The sequence below is a fragment of the Periplaneta americana genome, chromosome 3 (genome assembly GCF_040183065.1).
Source record: "Periplaneta americana isolate PAMFEO1 chromosome 3, P.americana_PAMFEO1_priV1, whole genome shotgun sequence".
Taxonomy (NCBI): Eukaryota; Metazoa; Arthropoda; class Insecta; order Blattodea; family Blattidae; genus Periplaneta; species Periplaneta americana.
In genome coordinates this window covers 198,583,117-198,604,202 of record NC_091119.1, presented here as the reverse complement: position 1 = coordinate 198,604,202, position 21,086 = coordinate 198,583,117, and the positions used below count along the sequence as shown (strand labels likewise).

Here is a 21,086-nt window from a genome sequence, read left to right as displayed (position 1 = left end):
TCAGAAATAAAGCCACTACTAATGTAACAAAGGAGAGGAAGATAGTTTTACTGAACAATACAAGTAACGTCTTTACAAGTAGAAAATGCTGGTAGAAGTACATATATTCTCTTCTTTGTTCAAGAAATCTGCAGTTATTCCTCACGCCCTAGTGAATGCCCAGCTCTGCCCGTGACTTGCCCGTCATCTTGGGCATCTTTTTATTGGTCGAGTCCTCAAGCTCCCGAGGTTTGTAATAATGGGGCGCTACCTCCAACAGCCACTTGCTCTCAATTTCTGTCACCTGTAATAAAAAACAAACTCAGTGTTATCTAACAAGGGAACTGTTAATGAACTCATGCCGAAACCTCTTCTCAAATTGCACAAAGGGGAAAGCCCACCAAAGCTTTCCTCTAAAGGTACGGTCACACGTCGCTACTTTTGCAGAGCAACTTCTGTACTGCAGCTGCAAAAGTTGCGTGTCGTGTTCACACGTAAGCCAAAAGTAGCGCGCTGCACGCTACTTTTCATGCTGCGCAACCCGAGTGCTGCAAAAGTTGCAACTGGAGGTTGCGAGTCTGTTCACACACAAGGCGCTACTTTTGCAGCCGCAGTCATGCTGCAGGTTTCCATCTCCGTGTTGACTTCTCAATATACTTTTGTGGTTATGTTCGCATTATTAAGAAACTCATGCGAAAGCTTCCTTATCTATTATTTGCTTTTCTGTTGTATCTAGTATTCAGAAATTGACATTATTTTTACTATAAAGCTTTTAAAAACGCCTATATACTTAAATAACCAGGGAAAGGATTTATATGTAAATACATATTTACTTATAAAGCTAATATAATTTATATTTTGCATTATCTTTATGTTTCACAATGTGTAGGGTTGAAAAATCCTACTTTTATTTTCCATATTTTTCCATATTTTAGAGTTTAGTACATATTTTCGTTAATTTCCATATATTTTCCATATTTCATATAAAACAGTCCATATTATATTAGGTTTAACAATAAAACAAAACAAAATTCCATTAACTTTTAAAAATACATTTCAACAATAGAGATTTAAACACATGTTCAGTAATCCCTTTAACATCAGAGTTATTTGAAAATTAGCAGTCCTATCAACAATGGGAAAGTAAGTTACAAAACTGTATTAATTTAATTTAAAATTTTTAACAGACTTCAGTTGTGCAGCTCAACAGTTAAATGCCAGTCAGAGTACACATAGGTTCAGTTTTGTAAATCATACTATAAAGACGGTAAATATGCCAAAAGTACGTCATTCAGTCAATTTAAAATCAAAACTAACAAGTTACATTTCAGAATTTAAAGAAGATGGTTTATCAACTGACAATAAAATATTATTTTGTAATTTGTGTCAGTGTGCAGTATCATCTACACAAAAGTTCCTGGTGCAACAACACATTACAACTAGTAAACATCAGGCCAACAAACAACTAAATTCCAAGCAGAGACAATTGTTTTTAACACAACCAACAACATCGAATGTAAGATCTGAGTTTAACATCGACCTGTGCCGTTCTCTCATCTCTGCTGATATTCCTCTCTACAAACTAAAGAATAAGGTCTTCAGGGAATTCCTTGAAAAATATACTCAACATACAATCCCGGATGAGTCAACACTTAGGAAGACGTATGCTCCATCCATCTACGATGAGACAATACAGAAGATAAGAGATGAAATTAAAGATAGTTCAATTTGGGTTTCCATTGATGAGACTCCCGACAAAGAAGGTAGACTTGTTGGTAATGTAGTTATCGGTTTGTTAAGTGAACAATATTCTGAACGAATTCTTTTACATTGTCATGTTCTAGAAAAGTGCAATAACAAAACTATAGTTAAACTGTTCAACGAAGCTATGGGTATCCTGTGGCCAAAGGGTATTATGTACGATAATGTGTTATTCTTTATTAGCGATGCTGCCCCTTATATGGTCAAAGCTGGACAAGCATTATCTGTTGTATATCCTAAATTGACTCATTTTACTTGTGTGGCGCATGCATTTCATCGTGTGGCAGAAGTGGTCAGAGACAATTTCCCTAAAGTAGATTTGTTGATTTCATCAGTGAAAAAAGTATTTCTCAAAGCTCCCAGTAGAGTTAACGTGTTGAAAGAAATGTACCCTGAAATTCCATTGCCACCAAAGCCAATTTTAACTAGATGGGGTACATGGCTAGAAGCAGTTGAATATTATGCCGAACATATAGACTCTATTAACAATGTTCTCCTTGCATTGGACTCTGAAGATGCAGTCTCAATTGATACTGCGAAAACAGTTACCTGTGACATAAGTGTGAAGAATGACTTAGCTCACATTCAGCATACATTTTCATGCATCATAAAAACGCTCAAAAGTCTCCAAAATAGGCACCTTTCACTATCTGAAAGTTTTGAAATTATAAATAGTACTGTGGAACAACTGAATCGTGGTAGAGGTAAAGTTGCAGATGCAGTAAGAGCTAAGGTGGACACTGTACTTTCAAAAAACCCTGGATATGAAGAACTACAAAAGGTTGTTGCTGTGATGAGTGGTGAATCAACAGTGAAGATTAACTTGGACTTATCCCCAGCAGACATTGTGAAATTGAATTATGTACCAGTTACTTCTTGTGACGTCGAACGCTCTTTTAGTCAGTATAAATCTATCCTCAGAGACAATAGAAGAAGATTCACTTTTCAGCACTTGAAAGAAATGTTTGTAACCTATTATTATGGTAACAGACAATAAAAATTGTGTTTTGTTGAAACTACATTGGAAGATAAGGTACGTCCATTATATTTTTTGTTTAGTTTGATTAAAATGTACCAATATTTAACGTACATAGTCATTTTTTTATAATTTTAAGTCCATATTTAATTCCATATTTTGGTAAAAATCCATATTTAATTCCATATTTTGGTAAAAATAACTACATATATATTTACATATTTCATATATTTTTAGTCCATATAAATCCGTTCCCTGATGATAACCAACAGCATATTCACGTAATCAATGTTGGCAACCCTCCTGTTTAGAACTATGCTACGGAAAATTTACAAAATGAATTATATCGTCAGCAATTATGCTCAGACTGTGTTGTTATTTAATAACTGTTACAAATAATTTATTTCCATCACATTTAACATTAAAATATATACAAACAATAAAAGTATCATTGGCACATTTGGGTGGTAACACTGGTTGCAACTGCAGCAAAAGTTTCAACAAAACAGATATCAAAAATGCTGCGGCTGCAACCCTGAGAACCCTCTTCACATGTCGCTACTTTTAAGCTGCGCGCAGCATGGAAAAGTAGCGAGCAGCAGGTTCGGCAGCCGCTACTTTTCGGGTTGCACGTCACAGTACAAGAGTTGCGCAGTTTTTTGTACTGCAGTGCTGCTAAAGTAGCGAAGTGTGACCGTACCTTAAGTCGCAAGTGCTACTTACAGCTTAGAAATTGAAAAACAAAGACTTGAAAACTATCCCCGAGATGAAAGTGAGGTTAGAACTTCAAAATGTTACACCATGTATTCATCACTTACATATAATAGAGACTTTTGGTTTACAACTTCAATCTCACCTGGCGCATGAATTCTTTGGTTGTGAAAACAAGCTCATGGTAAATCACCCAACGGGGCAGGTCTTCAAACATGCTGCTGTTTGGGTGAATCATCACAGTCTGCTGATGCTTTGCTGTTTTGTATTGTCCTCCTTTAGAGAGCCTCGCTACGTGGTAGAAGTATCCAGCTGTGATAGCCTGCGCAGAAAGATACGGAAGTATTACATCACAGAAACAACAAAGACAAACAGATGAACCATAAGTAATGTCATTTAATTTCAGGTGGTTATTCTTTCAGATATAAAAAAAAAAGAGGTTTAATAAAATTTTGCTCGTTTTTTTATTCCTTTTCGAGATAAAAATTGTTTTATATTGTGGCAACCCTGCCAGAAACTTCTCGTTGCCTCGGGATTTGAGCGTGCGTCCGGCAGAAGGGAGGGCACGCGGGGAGTAAGGCGGCGCGGGAGACGAGGCGAGCTCTGCAGAGCACTGCGGTGCGGCCCGTGGCGAAGGGAGAGGGGAAAGAAAAAACCGACTGCGGCATGACAGATTATTCCCGAAAACGATTGTTGTAGAAATAGATTGTTCTCGAAATCGTAGTCTCAGGAAAGTGTGATTTACTAACAAAATAAAAGCGCGAGCAGTTTAGTTGAGGGCAGCCAGTCAGTTTTGTGAAGCAGCAGTGAGCGTCCAGGCAGAAGCAACGAGACCAGGAGTCTTTGGTTCGGTGTGCAGTGAACTTTATCCGAAAGTCTTGAGTTCGAAGTCTCTGGAAGTCTTGGGTTCGATATACTGTGAACTTGAGTGAATGAGCTAGAAGAACTAGCCAAGGCAAACAAACTGTGAACTGAGAACTGACTGTTTTGATTTGTAAATAGTGCTTTGTGAACATTAGTTGAGATTAGGAGTACATTGTTGTTCTCAATAGTCCACGTGAATTGTCATTGTCGGCTGTGGAGTGCATTAACGAATACTGTGTTGCTGTGTGGAGTGGAATACCCATTGCTGACTGGAGTGTTTAAATTCAGTTATAGACAGTCATTATTGTTGTGAATAAAAGAAACATTATTGTTTTGAATTAAAAGTCACAATATGAAGCATTTCATAGTTTCTTTTGGGAAAGCCACTGATTTAATTCCCAATGTGCTCAGTCAGTTTAAAAGAGCAGTGTATTATGATAATAAATGATCGAAAGAATTTTAGTTTTGTCCTTCAAATGTGAAGAAATTTGATCCAAATAAATGTAACTTTTCGTTCAAGAAAGAATTTTAAAATGTTACATTTGTTCGGGTCAAATTTCTGCACAAAATTATTTCAATAACTTATTGTAATACACTGTTCTCTTAAATTAAATGAGGATATTGGGAATTTAATCAATGGTTTTTCCAAAACATGCTATGTAATACAGAGCATTTCAGTGATAAGTACAGGTTTATTCATTGGCCACTAGGCGGCAGCAGTGGTTGAGCAATTGCTGGGCAGTCAGCCCCCCCCCCCCTGGTGTTCAGTACCTCACGTAACGTTTCAATGACTAGTCAGTCTGAGATTGGAATACGTAAAGACGAGTAGTGTCTTTGAACCCCCTCTTCTGTCGAAAAGTCGCAAAGCACCTTTGTTGATCTCTTGACAGAAGGGTTGCCCGTTTCCCTGTTCCTGGTGTCGAAAAGTCGCGAAGCCAGGCTCGTTGTGATTCCTCGACACCTACAGAGCTTATTTGCTCTGTCGAAAAGTCGCAAAGCACCTTTGTTGATCCCTCGATTGAGAGAACTAACCTCGAACCCGGCTCCATCTCTCTTGCTCTCCTCCTCCCCACATCGTGAAACTTCAGGCCACTCCTATTTCCCCCATTCCCAAGTACTCCCGTTTTCTCTCTCTTTTCTATGTTGTCACCTCGCTCACTTCCTACCAGCCCCACAGCTACTCTCCCTTTGTCTTGTCTTCAGTTCTCCCCAGGCACTCCCGTTACCCCTCTCATATCGTGTCCTGACATCAGTAACTTCAGTTACAGCCAGAGGGCTACATTTTCGATGTTCTAAATGTACTCAACGGCACTCCCATTTCCCCTGCTCACGAACTAGAGAAGTATGCTACATTGTTGAAATAAACACCTATATTTGTAACAGAGTATTTTCTTCAGCATCATGGAATCATCACCTCCCCAAGACCAAGCTTCAAGCTTCCTGTCCCGTCTCTCCCGTTTCCCTTCACTCCACGTCGGAGAGGAACGACGAGGAGCCAGGCGTACGACAATTGCTATTAAACTTTCATTCTTCACATGAAACACCTGGAAAACAATAACAGAAAAAGCATTTCTTTTACTTTTCTCTGCTACGAAAAGTTACACTACCTTCCTGATTCCAACAGTGTCACTTGCTCCTGAAACAAGGTCTATCTCAACGCGTGCCATGAGGCCTGCCAGCTGATCACGCACATCTCGTGCTCGTTTCAGGGAGCGATGCTGCAGGAAGTTCTCGTAGCACCACTGAGTGGAGAAGTCCGAGTCAGCCCAGCGTGAATATATGTTGAGCAGCATGAGGTGGTCTCCGCCTGGAGTGAAGAAGCCACGGCGTGCTGCATCGGCGTGGACGATCTTGTCCTTGGGTCTGTAGAAGATGGCACCATTCACAGACAGCATGGACGCTATGCTCAGAATCTCTTCTGAACACTTGTACCTGCAAGCAGTCATCTAATCGAAACATTTTTGTCTGTCCTTGCACAGTATGGGCTCAGTAAACATAACTTACTTACCTCGACAAATAGACAGAAATGTTCGTAACATTCAAAACCTTCACATTTATAATGGAAAGAACGGGGTTCTCCCATTTCCCCTCACCATCATCATTATCCAGTCAATCACTGGCCACATGGTCTGTTACAATCTCAATCCACTTCTTTGCTTGATGATCAATTGATTGTCTAGCATTTTGGACTTCTATACATCTACCAATATCAAATCATTTTTTCCATTTATGATTTATATCAACAAAATGAAATTGCCATAAGAACTGAACACTGGACTTCAATAAACCAAGGTGTTAGACAAGGGTGTAGTCTTTCCACTCTTCTATTTATCATAAATATGAAAAATGTTTTGAACATTTGGAGGCAAAATTTGAAAGGCATGTTGGTCCGACAAGTTAACAAGTAAGTGAAGATAAATATCAAAGGTCCTTCAGTGACTGTTTATTTTTTTTTTTTACGATATAAAAATTTGATTTCGTTGTTAATACGTAAGATTTGTGCTTGTTCTTTTGTTCTCCTAGAAGAAGAAAAAAAAAAAAAAAATTGACAGTTACTGAAGGACCTTTGATATTTATCTTCATTTACTCGTTAACTCATCAGACCAACATGCCTTTCAACTTTTGTAATGCCATTCAGGCACAAATGTTTAATTCTTGCTTGAAAATAAAGACTAAATTATATAATACGATAGCAAATATTAAGTTTAACAAACAATACTTAGTTTACAAGGTGATACCCAAATATGCTACTTTTCATATTAAAGTTAACAACTTTGCTTCTAGGAGAACAAAAGAATAAGCACAAATCTTACGTATTAACAACGAAATCAAATTTTTATATCGTAAAAAAAAAAAATAGACAGTTACTGAAGGACCTTTGATATTTATCTTCATTTATTTGGAGGCAAAGCCATCATGCCAGAATTTAAATTAATTGAAACACATTTCTCCATACATTACTGTTTGCCAACGATCAGGTTCTCATTGCTAAAATAGATGATCTACAAAAAGCAGTTTATAATCTACAAAGAATGGCTTCAGATTTCAATATAGAAATCTCAACACAGAAAACAAAAATTATGGCATTTTTAGGATAAGATCCAATTCCAAGTAAAATCATGATAAATAAAAAACTAATTGAATGTATCAATTCATTTAACTATTTACGGTCTTACTAATAAAAACTCTATATACAGACGTTTAACTGTCTTATACTTATACAATGAGTAGCCCATTTATAAGTCGTGTGTAAATTCCTTACTAATAATCACTACACATGTCGTGTATAACAGTATAACAGCTACGTCATAGTTTCGTCATTACTTCGTTACGAAAGGTAATAGAATATCTGAGTTTCTCTATTGCATCCGGTAGAGCGCTCTAGTGTGGCGTGTTAAATATCGATAGTACAACTGGCTCTAATCGATTACCACGCTACATTTTGTTCAAAGAGTACAAGCTACAGCAATATTATTCTAATAATTCTATGATCTTTGGTTTGTTCTTCTGTGGTTACAAGGTAACCATCATCATAAAATGACAGTCGATACGAACAACTGTTAGAGGGGCGGCCATTTTTTTCACTATATACAACGCTTAAACAAGGGGTTTCGTGTATATAACTACTGCAAAGCAATTCCCATTGTATAGTTACAGCCTGTTTATACGTCCATAGCTTATTCATGGTTTATTAGTAACGTTTTCTGTCTCAACTCTGTATAAGTCTCGTATAAAAACTATACACTGTTTATTAGTAAGACTGTTAGGCTATAATTTATCTTATATTACTGATGAAGATATGGCAAGCAAAGTATCTAAATTTATAAAAATCACTGGAGTGATTGACACCACAGTCAAACCCTCCCAAGTTCGAAAACATACGAGGCTAAGTCTGTAAAACACTAGCTGGATCAGTTCTGAAATGAGGTTTATGAAATGCTGGCATGAAAGCGTAACAGATCCACTAGGGTCTAACATGTGAAAGATATGATGATGATACATCTACCAACATATCCAAGTTTAGGCATATCCTTGCCAACGTAAATAGTACTATATATGTATATAAATCTTACTTTTCTGAGGCGAGAATCATTTTTGCCATCATAGGATCGACAGGAAATTCAGCCATTCGACGTCCTAGTTTCGTCAATTCCCCATGGTGATTAAGAGCCCCCAGGGCATACAGCTGTTCCAATGCCAAAACCTGTCAACATAAGAATTTACAACAGAGTCTCAATTATCCAGTCAAAATGGAACTAAAGATGAGCTGGATGATAGAAACTGTCACATAACAGAGTAGCACTTGAAATCAAGTTCTTGCACCAACAGAAACGAAAGAAGAAGTAAAAAATTCTTAATCTATTGTATTATCAATAAAACAAGTTGTCAGTATCATATTTCAGTTCACCAAAAACAGAACACCTACAATACTTTGTACATCAAATTGAGGATATCCCATGCCAAAATTATATGAAACTGTTCACAAAGAAGTGAGGACAAGAATATGTGCAGAATTTACTATGAGTGTGAATGTCTTAAAGTAGATTAACAATATTTATAACAAGAATAAAACAAATGTCTCTCGCTTTCGCCAGTCAATTATCCCTACGACAAAGGTGTTCAATTTATCTTAACATACCAGTAATCATAATTTTAATTTCACATTTGTGTCTACGAATATTTTTCTGCTGATCTGATCTTTTTTAACACTTCAGATTTTTTCATTATTTTTGAGTAAGTACAATATTAAAAAAGTTTTTTTACTTTAAGTCTCAAAGTGAATTTATGATTTTCACTGATATCATATTTTTCCATATTCAATCTTTTGATCAATGAATAAAAATAAAAGAAGTCTTTCAATGCAAGTATTGTGACTGGGATAAACAAAGGGAACATCAGCAAGTTTTACAAGTTCAAAGAAAAGAAATTTAAAATAATTTCATTTCTATCAAAATTTTTGTGAGAAAATAAAAATAAATAATGTTTCTTAAGATAAATTTCCAGATAAAACAGTGAAATACAAAAATTTCTGCTAGACAGTTCTTTCTACACACAAAACATACCCAAAAATGACTTTACCAATATACAATATTTTACACTACAATTACTTACTTACTGGCTTTTAAGGAACCTGGAGGTTCATTGCCACCCTCACATAAGCCCGCCATTGGTCCCTATCCTGAGCAAGATTAATCCATTCTCTATCATCATATCCCACCTCCTTTAAATCCATTTTAATATTATCATCCCATCTACGTCTTGGCCTCCCTAAAGGTCTTTTTCCCTCCAGCTTCCCAACTAACACTCTATATGCATTTCTGGATTCGCCCATACCTGCTACATGCCCTGCCCATCTCAAACGTCTGGATTTAATGTTCCTAATTATGTCAGGTGAAGAATACAATGCGTGCAGTTCTGTGTTGTGTAACTTTCTCCATTCTCCTGTAATTTCATTCCTCTTAGCCCCAAATATTTTCCTAAGCACCTTATTCTCAAACACCCTTAACCTATGTTCCTCTCTCAAAGTGAGAGTCCAAGTTTCACAACCATAAAAACAACCGGTAATATAACTGTATTATAAATTCTAACTTTCACATTTTTTTGACAGCACACTGGATGATAAAAGCTTCTCAACCGAATAATAACACGCATTTCCCATATTTATTCTGTGTTTAATTTCCTCCCGAGTGTCATTTATATTAGTTTCTGTTGCTCCAAGATATTTGAACTTCTCCACCTCTTCAAAAGACAAATTTTTCTGGTTATGTGTCAATCCATCTGGAGAAGTCCAAGTATATTTATGTGTATCCTTATGGGGGAATGTTGTACTTTTGACAATTAAATTTTCTAATGTGACAAAGTTGACTAACCTAACTCCATTATCATTACTAGTTACAAGTAGGCTCTCTTTTCCAATAGTCGGTTTAAAAATATCCTCCCAACCTACTTTAGCATTGAAATCTCCCAATAAAATTTTCATGTGATATCTAGATAACTGATCAAAAGTCTGTTCCAATTCCTCATAGAAGCTATCCTTTATATGTTTGCCTTTCTCTTCTGTAGGGGCATGAGCATTTACAACTATGATATCGCACCATCTACTCTTAAGTACTAAATACGATAACTATCACTGATAAATTCGACCTTTTTTACTGCTGATTTTATTCTTTTATGAATAAAGAATCCTGTTCCTAATTGGTGATTATCGTTTCCTTCCCCATAATACTTACTTACTTACTTACAAATGACTTTTAAGGAACCCGGAGGTTCATTGCCGCCCTCACATAAGCCCGCCATCAGTCCCTATCCTGTGCAAGATTAATCCAGTCTCTATCATCATATCCCACCTCCATAATACAACAAATAATCTCCTATTTGTGTTATGCCGTTCCCATCTAACCTATTAAAAGAAAAAACTTTGTTATGTGCATTTGTCTATCGTACTGTGTTCTTCCTCTTGCAGTATGTACCCACAATCCCATTTGTTTCTTTTCAAGAGTTACCTTTCGACAACAGCTCAAACACGGGAGAAAAAAAAAAGGAAGAAATTCAAGTGAAAACAACAAGGTGCGGATAATGTAATGTTCACGTCATTTTGTACTACTCTGGGTTTATTTCCGTCACAGAATAAGATGTCACTCTTGTTTTTTTTCTCCACAAAAGTAAAGAAATCAAGCAGTAAAAATGCACATCTAGGCAAGGCCGGATTATCCTGTCTGCAAGATAGCTGAAGACTTGATAATCACGACTATATGTTGTTGTTGTTTTCTAATGCCAGGCATTTGACAATAAAGTCATTTGACCTCTTGCACTCCAATATTTTTCATCAAAGATATTATCATGACTAGCCACTGAAGCACAGATTTTGAGGTGTTCTGAATCCATTTCTTGGTTTGAGTTGCACAATGGGCAGTTAGGGGACTGATATATTCCAATTCTATGCAGGTGTTTGGCCAAACAATCATGGCCTGTTGCCAATCTAAATTCAGCTACAGACGATTTTCGTGGTAAATCGGGAATTAACTGTGGATTTTGATGCAGAGAGTTCCATTTTTTCCCTTGGGATTGAGTTATCAAATTTTGTTTGTTGAAGTCTAAGTATGTAGATTTAATAAATCTCTTCACAGAGTAATACGTAGATTTAGTAACAGGTCTGTAAGTAGCAGTGCTGCCCTTCTTTGCTAAAGCATACACATTCTCGTTTCCCAGGATTCCACAATGGGATGGTATCCATTGGAATACAATTCTTTTATTGAGTGATAATAATTGAGAGAGCATTTTAGTTATTTCTGCTGTTTGAGATGAAGGTGTGTGTTTAGAGACGATTGATAGAATAGCTGCTTTGGAGTCTGACAATATAACTGCATTCCTAAATTTATTGATGTGGCATAGAAGATTCCTGAGACATTCACTTATTGCAATGATTTCTCCATCAAAACTTGTTGTTCCATATCCAAGTGATCTATAAAGTGAGAAGAGACAGCACGTAACACCTGCACCGGTACCTTGTTCTGTGGAGATCAAAGATCCATCGGTGTATAAATGAAGCCAGTTTTGTGGAGGGTGCCTAATATTAATTGTCTCTAAAGACAATTGTTTCAGTATTTCAGTGTTTACTTCTGATGTCAGTATTTCTTCTATTAAATTTAGATTATATTCTATATTTAATAGAGTTAAAGGGTTTGGTTTAATTTGTAAGTTTTCTTTTAAATTCGGGATATTGATTTTCTGTTTTAATTCTTGAAAATCACGACTATATAACATCTTTGTAAAACATGTGTACAATATAACATGACATAAAGAACTTCCTTACCAGAGTCTCATGAGGAGGAGGATCCAAGAAATCGAAGTGGACCAGGTCGTCAATACCCAGAGCCTTCAACGTCAGCACTGCGTTGCCCAGATTTATGCGCTGGATCTCTGGTACCGTGTTGTCCTCCAATTCATGCTTGTAAGCCCAGGCTGTGTACAAGCGGAAGCACTTGCCAGCTGCCACACGGCCTGCACGCCCTGCTCGTTGGTTTGCAGAAGCCTATACAAAAAGAATTAAATATTTCAACAAGTATGTCCTACAATTCCAAATGCAGGCATTACAAGTAAACAAACTTACTTACTTACTTACTGGCTTTTAAGGAACCCGGAGGTTCATTGCCGCCCTCACATAAGCCCGCCATTGGTCCCTATCCTGAGCAAGATTAATCCAGTCTCTATCATCATCTCCCTCAAATCCATTTTAATATTATCCTCCCATCTACGTCTCGACCTCCCTAAAGGTCTTTTTCCCTCCGGCCTCCCAACTAACACTCTATATGCATTTCTGGATTCGCCCATACATGCTACATGCCCTGCCCATCTCAAACGTTTGGATTTAATGTTCCTAATTATGTCAGGTGAAGAATACAATGCGTGCAGTTCTGTGTTGTGTAACTTTCTCCATTCTCCTGTAACTTCAACCCTCTTAGCCCCAAATATTTTCCTAAGCACCTTATTCTCAAACACCCTAAATCTCTGTTCCTCTCTCAAAGTGAGAGTCCAAGTTTCACAACCATAAAGAACAACCGGTAATATACCTGTTTTATAAATTCTAACTTTCAGATTTTTTGACAGCAGACTGATGATGATAAAAGTTTCTCAACTGAATAATAACAGGCATTTCCCATATTTATTCTGTGTTTAATTTCCTCCCGAGTATCATTTATATTTGTTACTGTTGCTCCCAGATATTTGAATTTCTCCACTTCTTCAAAAGATAAATTTCCAATTTTTATATTTCCATTCCGTACAATATTCTCGTCAACAAACATCAAGACTAATTGAGGACCGTTTTTGCAAAACTTGCTAAGTGAAAAAACTAAATTTTACAGGAGAGACAAAAAACTGAATGGAAACAAGTAGCTTATAGGTGTAACGATCACACTTTGACACACTACAATGAAGAGACATAATTCAATTTTACTAAGATGCCTTTAACATCGTGTAGAGGCCTGTCTTATGTTAACGAATCCACCAAATCTCAATTTTGCAAATTTTGCAGTTAGCAAGTTTTGCAAAAACGGTCCTTAATTACACTAGAAATCAATGGGCCAGTTCAAAACGTAAACTCAAAATTTAAAGTTTTGAGAAAAGTGCATTTTAAAGTTTCATGTTGCTGTGACTACCCTGTTCAACATCTACTTGATTTAGTGAAGAATTATTTCCATAACATGGGAAGAATGATAGTAGGAGGAAGAAGAATAAAGTGCATAAGATTTGAAGAGCCCACTGCAAATGATGGATGTCATTTGGAATACATTTTGCAGGAGAAGCAATTGAAAGTTTGAAATGCTTAGCACTCAAAGCTTAACTGTGATTTTCCGATCATTACTGGACAATGAATATCAGTGTTAATGCTATATAACTCTGTATGTACATTCTATATGACTTAAGCTATGCACTGACAGTCTTGGTTCATTTTCGACAAGAAAGTGACATCCATCATTCTTGCAGTGGACTCTTCATTTACTAATGATATGGGATTGTTAGCAGAAGAGGAGACGATACTAAGAGATATGCTACTGAAGCTAAATGACAGCTGTGAGCAGTATGGGATGAAGATAAATGCAAACAAGACAAAGAGCATGGTCATAGGAAGAAAAGTACAGAAGACAAACTAGCGAGGCAGTAGAACAAGTGGACAGCTTCAAATACTTGGGGTGTGCTATAAACAGTAACATGAGCTGCTGCCAGGAAGTCAAAAGGAAGATAGCAATGGCAAAAGAAGCTTTTAATAGAAAAAGCATCTTCTGCGGATCTCTGGAAAAAGAATTACTTTGTGTGAAGTGTGGCATTGTGGGGCAGAAATGTGGACATTACGACGATGTGAAGAGAAGCGAATAGAAGCATTTGAAATGTGGATATGGAGAAGAATGGAGTGTGTAAAGTGAGCAGACAGAATAAGAAATGATGCTGTGTTGGAAAGAGTGGATGAAGAAAGAATAATGCTGAAACTGATCAGGAAGAAGAAAAGGAATTAGTTGGGTCACTAGCTGAGAAGAAACTGCTTACTGAAGGATGTACTGGAAGGAATGGTGAACGGGAGAAGAGTTCGGGGCAGAAGAAGATATCAGATGATAGACGACATTAAAATATATGGATGATATAAGGGGACAAGTAGAAAGGCAGAAAATAGGGAAGATTGGAGAATGGTGGGTTTGCAGTGAAAGACCTGCCCTTGGACAGAACACAATAAATGAATGAATGGAATGATCACAAGTAATGACTTGAAAAACGAAATATCTTTGCACTATAATGTAAGGGATTTTAGTCAGTATGTACATAGAACTGAAGTCCGTTATATTGAGACAATACTATAATGTTAGATAAGTTTCACCTTAGATATTGGAACAACTATAAGTGACTCCATGCCAGTACGAGAGTTGAAATTGTTCTGCTTGCAGAACCCAGGATCAATCACGTATATGATGTTGTCGATAGTTAACGATGTCTCTGCTATGTTGGTTGCCAACACCACCTGGAAAAAGAGACTGTATTACCAAAGTGCGACGACGGCTACTTAATATTATCTGCATTTTTACTTTATACTCTTGTCGTGTAAGCAGAGAAACGAATTGGAAGTAATTGAACTGTTGTTCTAACGTTTTATGGTAATCATGATTGGTTTAAACATGCACTAAAACCAGACGTAAGTGCAAGTTTGAACCAACATAAATTACATATGATGAAAGAGTAATGGAATGGAGAAAAATTCTCTCTGTTCCATTACTCTTTCATCGTATGATGACGCAGAATATCTGCATGGAAATATCATATGTACTTCGGTACATTATAATAATATATATAAATTACATAGATATATAATAGAAAAATTAGTTATTAAATTTTACATTTATAACTGCCAGGCTTAACATCCCCATCCGATGGACAAATCACTATCAACAGTGACATACACCTTCTCTTCATATGCACTATGATTTAACCCAAGCATATTGGTACACAATTTAGTGATTAGAAGTTGTGCTCCGCCATCTCTTCTAGTCCAGAGGTAAAATTTCTGACCCCGCCAGGAATCGAACCCAGGCCGGCTAGTCTGGAGGCAGACTATTCCTCAGAAAGTGAACTTACTTTTCTCGCATTTGGAGGCGTTGGCTGAAAGATGCGAGCCTGCATGTCACTGGGCAAATTGGAGTACACAGGTAAGATTATAAGCTCTTTTATCTTGGAGCCCAGACGGCGTGAGCGTTCCTGCAGCAGTTCCTGGCAAGTTTCAATCTCTTCCTGGCCAGTCAGAAAAACCAAGATGTCCCCCAACGCCTGTGTAGCATGGATTTGAAGCACCGACACTACACAAGCATCAATATAGTCTGCTTCAGGTGCCTTTGTGTAGTAAATATCAACGGGGTATCGGCGACCTATAAAATTCATAAAAGGACACAACATTATCAGTCATGTTTCAATCCTACTAAGTTTGAAAATTAGATTTAAAATGATTAACACAATAGTGCACAAACTGTGTACCTGGTATTCTGAATATTGGTGCCTCGTCAAAGAAATCAGAGAATTTCTGAGCATCAAGAGTTGCACTGGAGATGAGAAGTTTAAGATCAGGCCTGAATCTAGTGATATCCTTCACAAGTCCGAACAGAATATCTGTATGCAGGGTTCTTTCATGGGCTTCGTCAATAATCATAACACTGCAAAAAATAAATAAATAAATAAATAAATAAATAAATATCTATATTAATAATAAATCTGTAGCCAAAATTTTCTGGTAATTTTCGATTTTCCAAAAATAATTGGTGTTAACATGTATAATTAACCATCCTGAAACCGAAAATCGCTTTTTTGAAATTTTTGTTTGTATGTCTGTCTGTCTGTCTGGATGTTTGTTACCTTTTCACGCGATAATGGCTGAACGGATTTCGATGAAAATTGGAATATAAATTAAGTTCGTTGTAACTTAGATTTTAGGCTATATGGCATTCAAAATATGTTATTGAAAAAGAGGGTTATAAGGGGACCTGAATTAAATAAATCGAAATATCTCGCTTATTATTAATTTTTGTGAAAAATGTTACATAACAAAAGTTTCTTTAAAAATGATTTGCGATAAGTTTTATTCTTTGAAACATTTTGATAGGACTGATATTTACTGAGATAAATGAGTTTTAAAATTAAAATAACTGCCATCTAAGGCAGTGTAATGAAATAAAAAACAAATGACAGTCTATAAGGGGCCTTGGACAACAACAATCGAAAGCTGTGTTTGTATGAAGTAATATCGGAAGCTGAATTAACCGATTTGTATAATTAATTATTATTTCACCATTGGAAAGTGTAGTTTCTCTAGATGGACATAATGCTATAATGTTATTACAGTAACTTCTGAGTGAATCGGGGACTGGTAAGATTAAAATAGCTTCTTATGCACAGAAAACTTGATAGGCTATTCTGTACATTTTTATTCTATGCAAAATTTTGATAGGACTGATATTTAAGGATATACAAGACTTTTAAAATAACAATACAATACATTTTCACCGCCGCCTCAGATTATAGCGTTATTGTTCCTGCAGTAACTCCTATGTGCAAAATATAAAATTTTTGAGTAGGAAGAAAAAACACATTTATTCATTCCATCGCAATGGTACATAGGAGATTGTGAATTCTTACATTTTCGAAAGAAAGAAATATAATTACATATCACTGTTTAAGTTATTTGAAGGGTTCAGAACCATAGTGGGCCAAGCACCATTTACTGAAGACGTAGAAAACAAGGGTTAAAATTAAGTTATTAGTCCATAATTCAATGGAAACATATAGCAAGTAATATAAAGTATACACATTAAATCTAAATGAAATGTCAATCTTCATTAAACTATGGTTGCATGTAATAACAATTAAGAAACATGTTAAAGGAATTGTCATTGCACCAAATGAGTGGTCTCTGGATGAAAATGATCGCATTTTAATTTTTTAAATACAATTTAAATTAAGTAACATATTAAACGATTTATCCTTCTATCAAACACGAATGTTCCCTGGATCAAATGTCTTATTTTAATTATGTAATTACTTTATATTTATTTCTAACAGGTGCAGTGGAGCGCATGGGTACGGCTAGTATTACATAAATAACTATATTTGAAGGTAGTGAAACATCAACATCAATGATACTAATGTACTGTTCAGCATGACCACATTAACAAAAATTGCGGAACATATGCATTCGATATGTGCCCTTTGTCCCTTGCAGTGCAGTGAGTCATGGCAGAGAACTTAACTTTGTTATGCTTCCTCACAAACATAACTCAGTGAAACAGTGAACTTTTATCAGCTGGATATTTTCTACAAATTATTCTCTTTTAACAAACCTGTATGACTGAAGATCCGGTTCAGAAAGAAATTCTCTGTGAAGTGTACCATCAGTCATATACTTTATGATTGTACGCTCAGATGTGCAATCTTCAAACCTGATACTGTATCCCACCTGTAAGAAATGAATTCATGTTTGTTACAAAGAATATATCAAAATCTGAATATACAAAGTTGAGTCTCATAGGAGCACGAATGTTTTTTGTATAGTTGTAACACCAAGTAATTTTTAAATTTGCTTGTAATCCTTTCTGAAGCAGAGGGTACCTCTGTCAGTCTTCAAAAGCTACTATTCTACATTGCCATTGCTGAATTCTCTTTCATGTACCAGGCGTGTTCTTACAGTAAGTTCCAAAAGGGTGTAGTAAGTAAACGGGAAGATATTTACAAACCATTTTTGTTGCATTGTATTCCCCACACTTCAATTACTTCTCAACATAATCTCCACCATTATTGAGCCATTTATCGAGTCGTGGCACAAGTCTTTCTATCCCCTCATTGTAGAATTCGCCTGCCTGCGATGTGAACCACTCCCGCACTACTGTTTTCACTTCATCGTCGCCATCAAAACGTTGACCACCGAGGGACTTCTTGAGGTGCAGGAAGAGATGAAAGTCACTCGGAGCCAAATCCGGGCTGTAGGAGGGATGGTCAATTTGTTCACAGCCAAATTTCGAGATGAGATTTTGGGTGTCACAAGCTATGTGTGCCAGAGCGTTGTCATGAAGCAACACAACTCCGTCGGTCAGCATCCCACGTCTCTTGTTCTGAATTGCGCTATGCAGCTTCTTCAAGGTCTAACAATAGGTTTCTCTATTAATGGTTTCACCCCGAGGCAAGAATTCGATGAGTAGGGCTCCTTTTCTGTCCCAAAAAACAGTGCACATGATCTTGGTTTTTTGAATTTCTTTTTCCTTGGCGATGCAGTGTGCCTCCATTCAATGGACTGCTGCTTCGATTCAGGTGTCATGTGAGACACTCAAGTCTCGTCACCTGTCACGATATGGTCAAGAAACGTGTGAGAAAGCTCAATGCACTGGAAGCTTGTTTGATTTTGTGTTCCTCGGTGAGCATCTTGGGTACCCATCGTGAGCACAATTTTTGATATCGTAATCGATCTGTCACAATTTTGTAGAGAACACTTCGCGATATTTATGGAAAATTCAAGGAAAGCGAAGAAATTGTGAACCTCCTGTCCTCATGAATTTTTTCATCGACAGCACGCACCAAATTGTCATTGATCAAAGATGGCCGACCGGTACGCTCCTCGTCATGCACAAAGACACAGCCCTCGTTGAACTTCCTAACCCATCTCCTGACCATTCCATAACTAATGGCATCATAACCAGACACCTCACAAAGTTGACGATGAATGTCAGCTGGTTTGATGTTCCTCGCATTCAAGAAACGGATAACAGACCGCACGTCATTCACCCACATGAAGCCAGTTTATGTAGACCAATTTACCGACAGAGTTTTTGCACAGGATGCACCATAGGAGGCTGGTCTATTCTATACATGCAATGAGATGATTATGCAGATTTGTTGGGATGCCACAGAGGAACTGGAGCTTCTGGGGAAAACCCCTGTGTTACCTAGACCACAGGCTTGTCCTAAACAAGACACAATCGGGGGTACACCGGGGATAAAACATGGGTCAAAAGGATTATAAGTCCAGCAATGTAAAAAAACTTACCACTTGAAAATAAGAATTATAGAGACATATTTTGGACTGCTTTTAATATAAATGTATTAAAATATCAATATGGACCAGAACCAACTGTGATATTCAATGTTGTTAATATTACCTCATTGCCAAGTTTTACACCCATCTCCTGAGCAACGCGGGCTGACACACTCATGGCTGCCACACGACGTGGCTGAGTGCATCCAATCTTCTTTCCATCTTGTGTGAACCCAGCTTCGTATAAATACTGTGGGATCTGTGTTGTCTTCCCAGATCCTGTCTCGCCTTCAATGATCAGGACCTATAAGAGCAAATATGCATGTAAATAACAAAAGTTGTCTGTCATCCACTGCAACTGGGACTGTTGTAATAAGAGTTTTTTTGGTTTGGTTACAAAATAAAATATTTCATGAGCCACACATATGCATATAACAATGTGAAGTACCTTACTTAGCAGAGCAGCTTTGAAATTTTTTCACGTTTAAAGAAAGTGGAGTAAATAATAAAGAATAAAAAAATAAATAATTTACGATGTGCATATAACAATTCCTTCCAAATAAAACACAGTCAAAAACTGTTAACTGAAGGGTTAGAAGAATATCAGCTTTCCAAGACAGAGACTGAGGCTGGTATTCATAGTCGACACTTTCGATTAAAGTGTCCTTTGGAAGACGCAAAGTATCACTTTTCCGTTGCACAGTCGACACTTTGGTGCAAAGGAACACTTTGAATGAAAGTGTAGTTCCGACCACACTTTGAGCCGAAAGTGGCACTTTGTATAAAAATGGCGGACGTCTTGGAAGTTGTCGAATTATTAGAACGTGCGGAAGAGATGGCACAATTAGTGGACAATGTACAAATTAGAGATAGGCCTAAAGACAATCCCGTGGAATTTTATAATGATATAGAATTAAAAAAAAACGGTTCCGATTTGATAAAGAAACTTATTGAGACTGCTTATATTTTCGATGACTGGTTGACAAAAACGAATAATAGAGGTTTGCCAGTGCCTCCAATAATACAGTTATTGACTGCATTAAAATTCTATGCTACAGATATGTACCATACATTTATATATATATAATATTATAGTTCAGGTATTTCTGTAGTAACATTCGTATATTTATAACCTCAATTCGATGAAGTGATATGTAGTAGATATGCCTATATAACCTACTTTCTATTACTGAAACGAATTTTTTAACTTAAATAATATTAAACTAACTTCAATCTAATGTAGGCATAATTATTTTAAATTGGCATTGAGAGGCCTCACGTGCCTGCCTTCTAAGCAGATTCCATAATTATATTGGGTTTAAAATGATTTTGATTTTTGTTGACTACCTGTATTTTGAGATAAGATTTATCTTGATGTTGATATAATCATTACTGTTTTGATACCGGTAATATATATTTTCACGCCGGTAATCAATACATCTACTGTCTCTAGTTCATGTGGTCATAACCTCACCATGAAAAGAGATCTCATACTATTAGGCCTATTTTGTTTTGCATTATAGAAACATTTGGCATTCAAAATATTCCTGAAGAGCAGGCAATAATGGAAACGAGAGAGAGAAAATAGTAGTAGTAATAATAATAATAGCAGTAGTAATGTGTTTAGCTCATTCTTTTTTTACTTCTATTCACTATTCACGAAAAAGACAAAAATGAAAATAACGGAAATAACACGATATATCAATGAAGCAGATACGTATAAAACCTAACCTAACGATA

General features: G+C 36.6%; 1 protein-coding gene across 1 annotated transcript in view; it reads right to left on the bottom strand.

Moving 5' to 3' along the window:
- Positions 1 to 24: 24 nt before the first annotated feature.
- The window catches only part of l(2)37Cb (lethal (2) 37Cb), a 36,445-nt gene continuing 15,383 nt past the window's right edge, over positions 25 to 21,086 (bottom strand). The window contains exons 7-16 of the mRNA XM_069822466.1: positions 19,471 to 19,650; positions 17,662 to 17,777; positions 15,806 to 15,981; positions 15,413 to 15,699; positions 14,661 to 14,801; positions 12,105 to 12,323; positions 8,365 to 8,495; positions 5,899 to 6,223; positions 3,573 to 3,749; positions 25 to 283 (exon numbers count right to left, since the gene is read on the bottom strand). Of these exons, the coding sequence (XP_069678567.1) occupies positions 149 to 283; positions 3,573 to 3,749; positions 5,899 to 6,223; positions 8,365 to 8,495; positions 12,105 to 12,323; positions 14,661 to 14,801; positions 15,413 to 15,699; positions 15,806 to 15,981; positions 17,662 to 17,777; positions 19,471 to 19,650 (1,887 nt within the window). The 3' untranslated portion in view covers positions 25 to 148. The remainder of the gene's footprint in view (positions 284 to 3,572; positions 3,750 to 5,898; positions 6,224 to 8,364; positions 8,496 to 12,104; positions 12,324 to 14,660; positions 14,802 to 15,412; positions 15,700 to 15,805; positions 15,982 to 17,661; positions 17,778 to 19,470; positions 19,651 to 21,086) is intronic.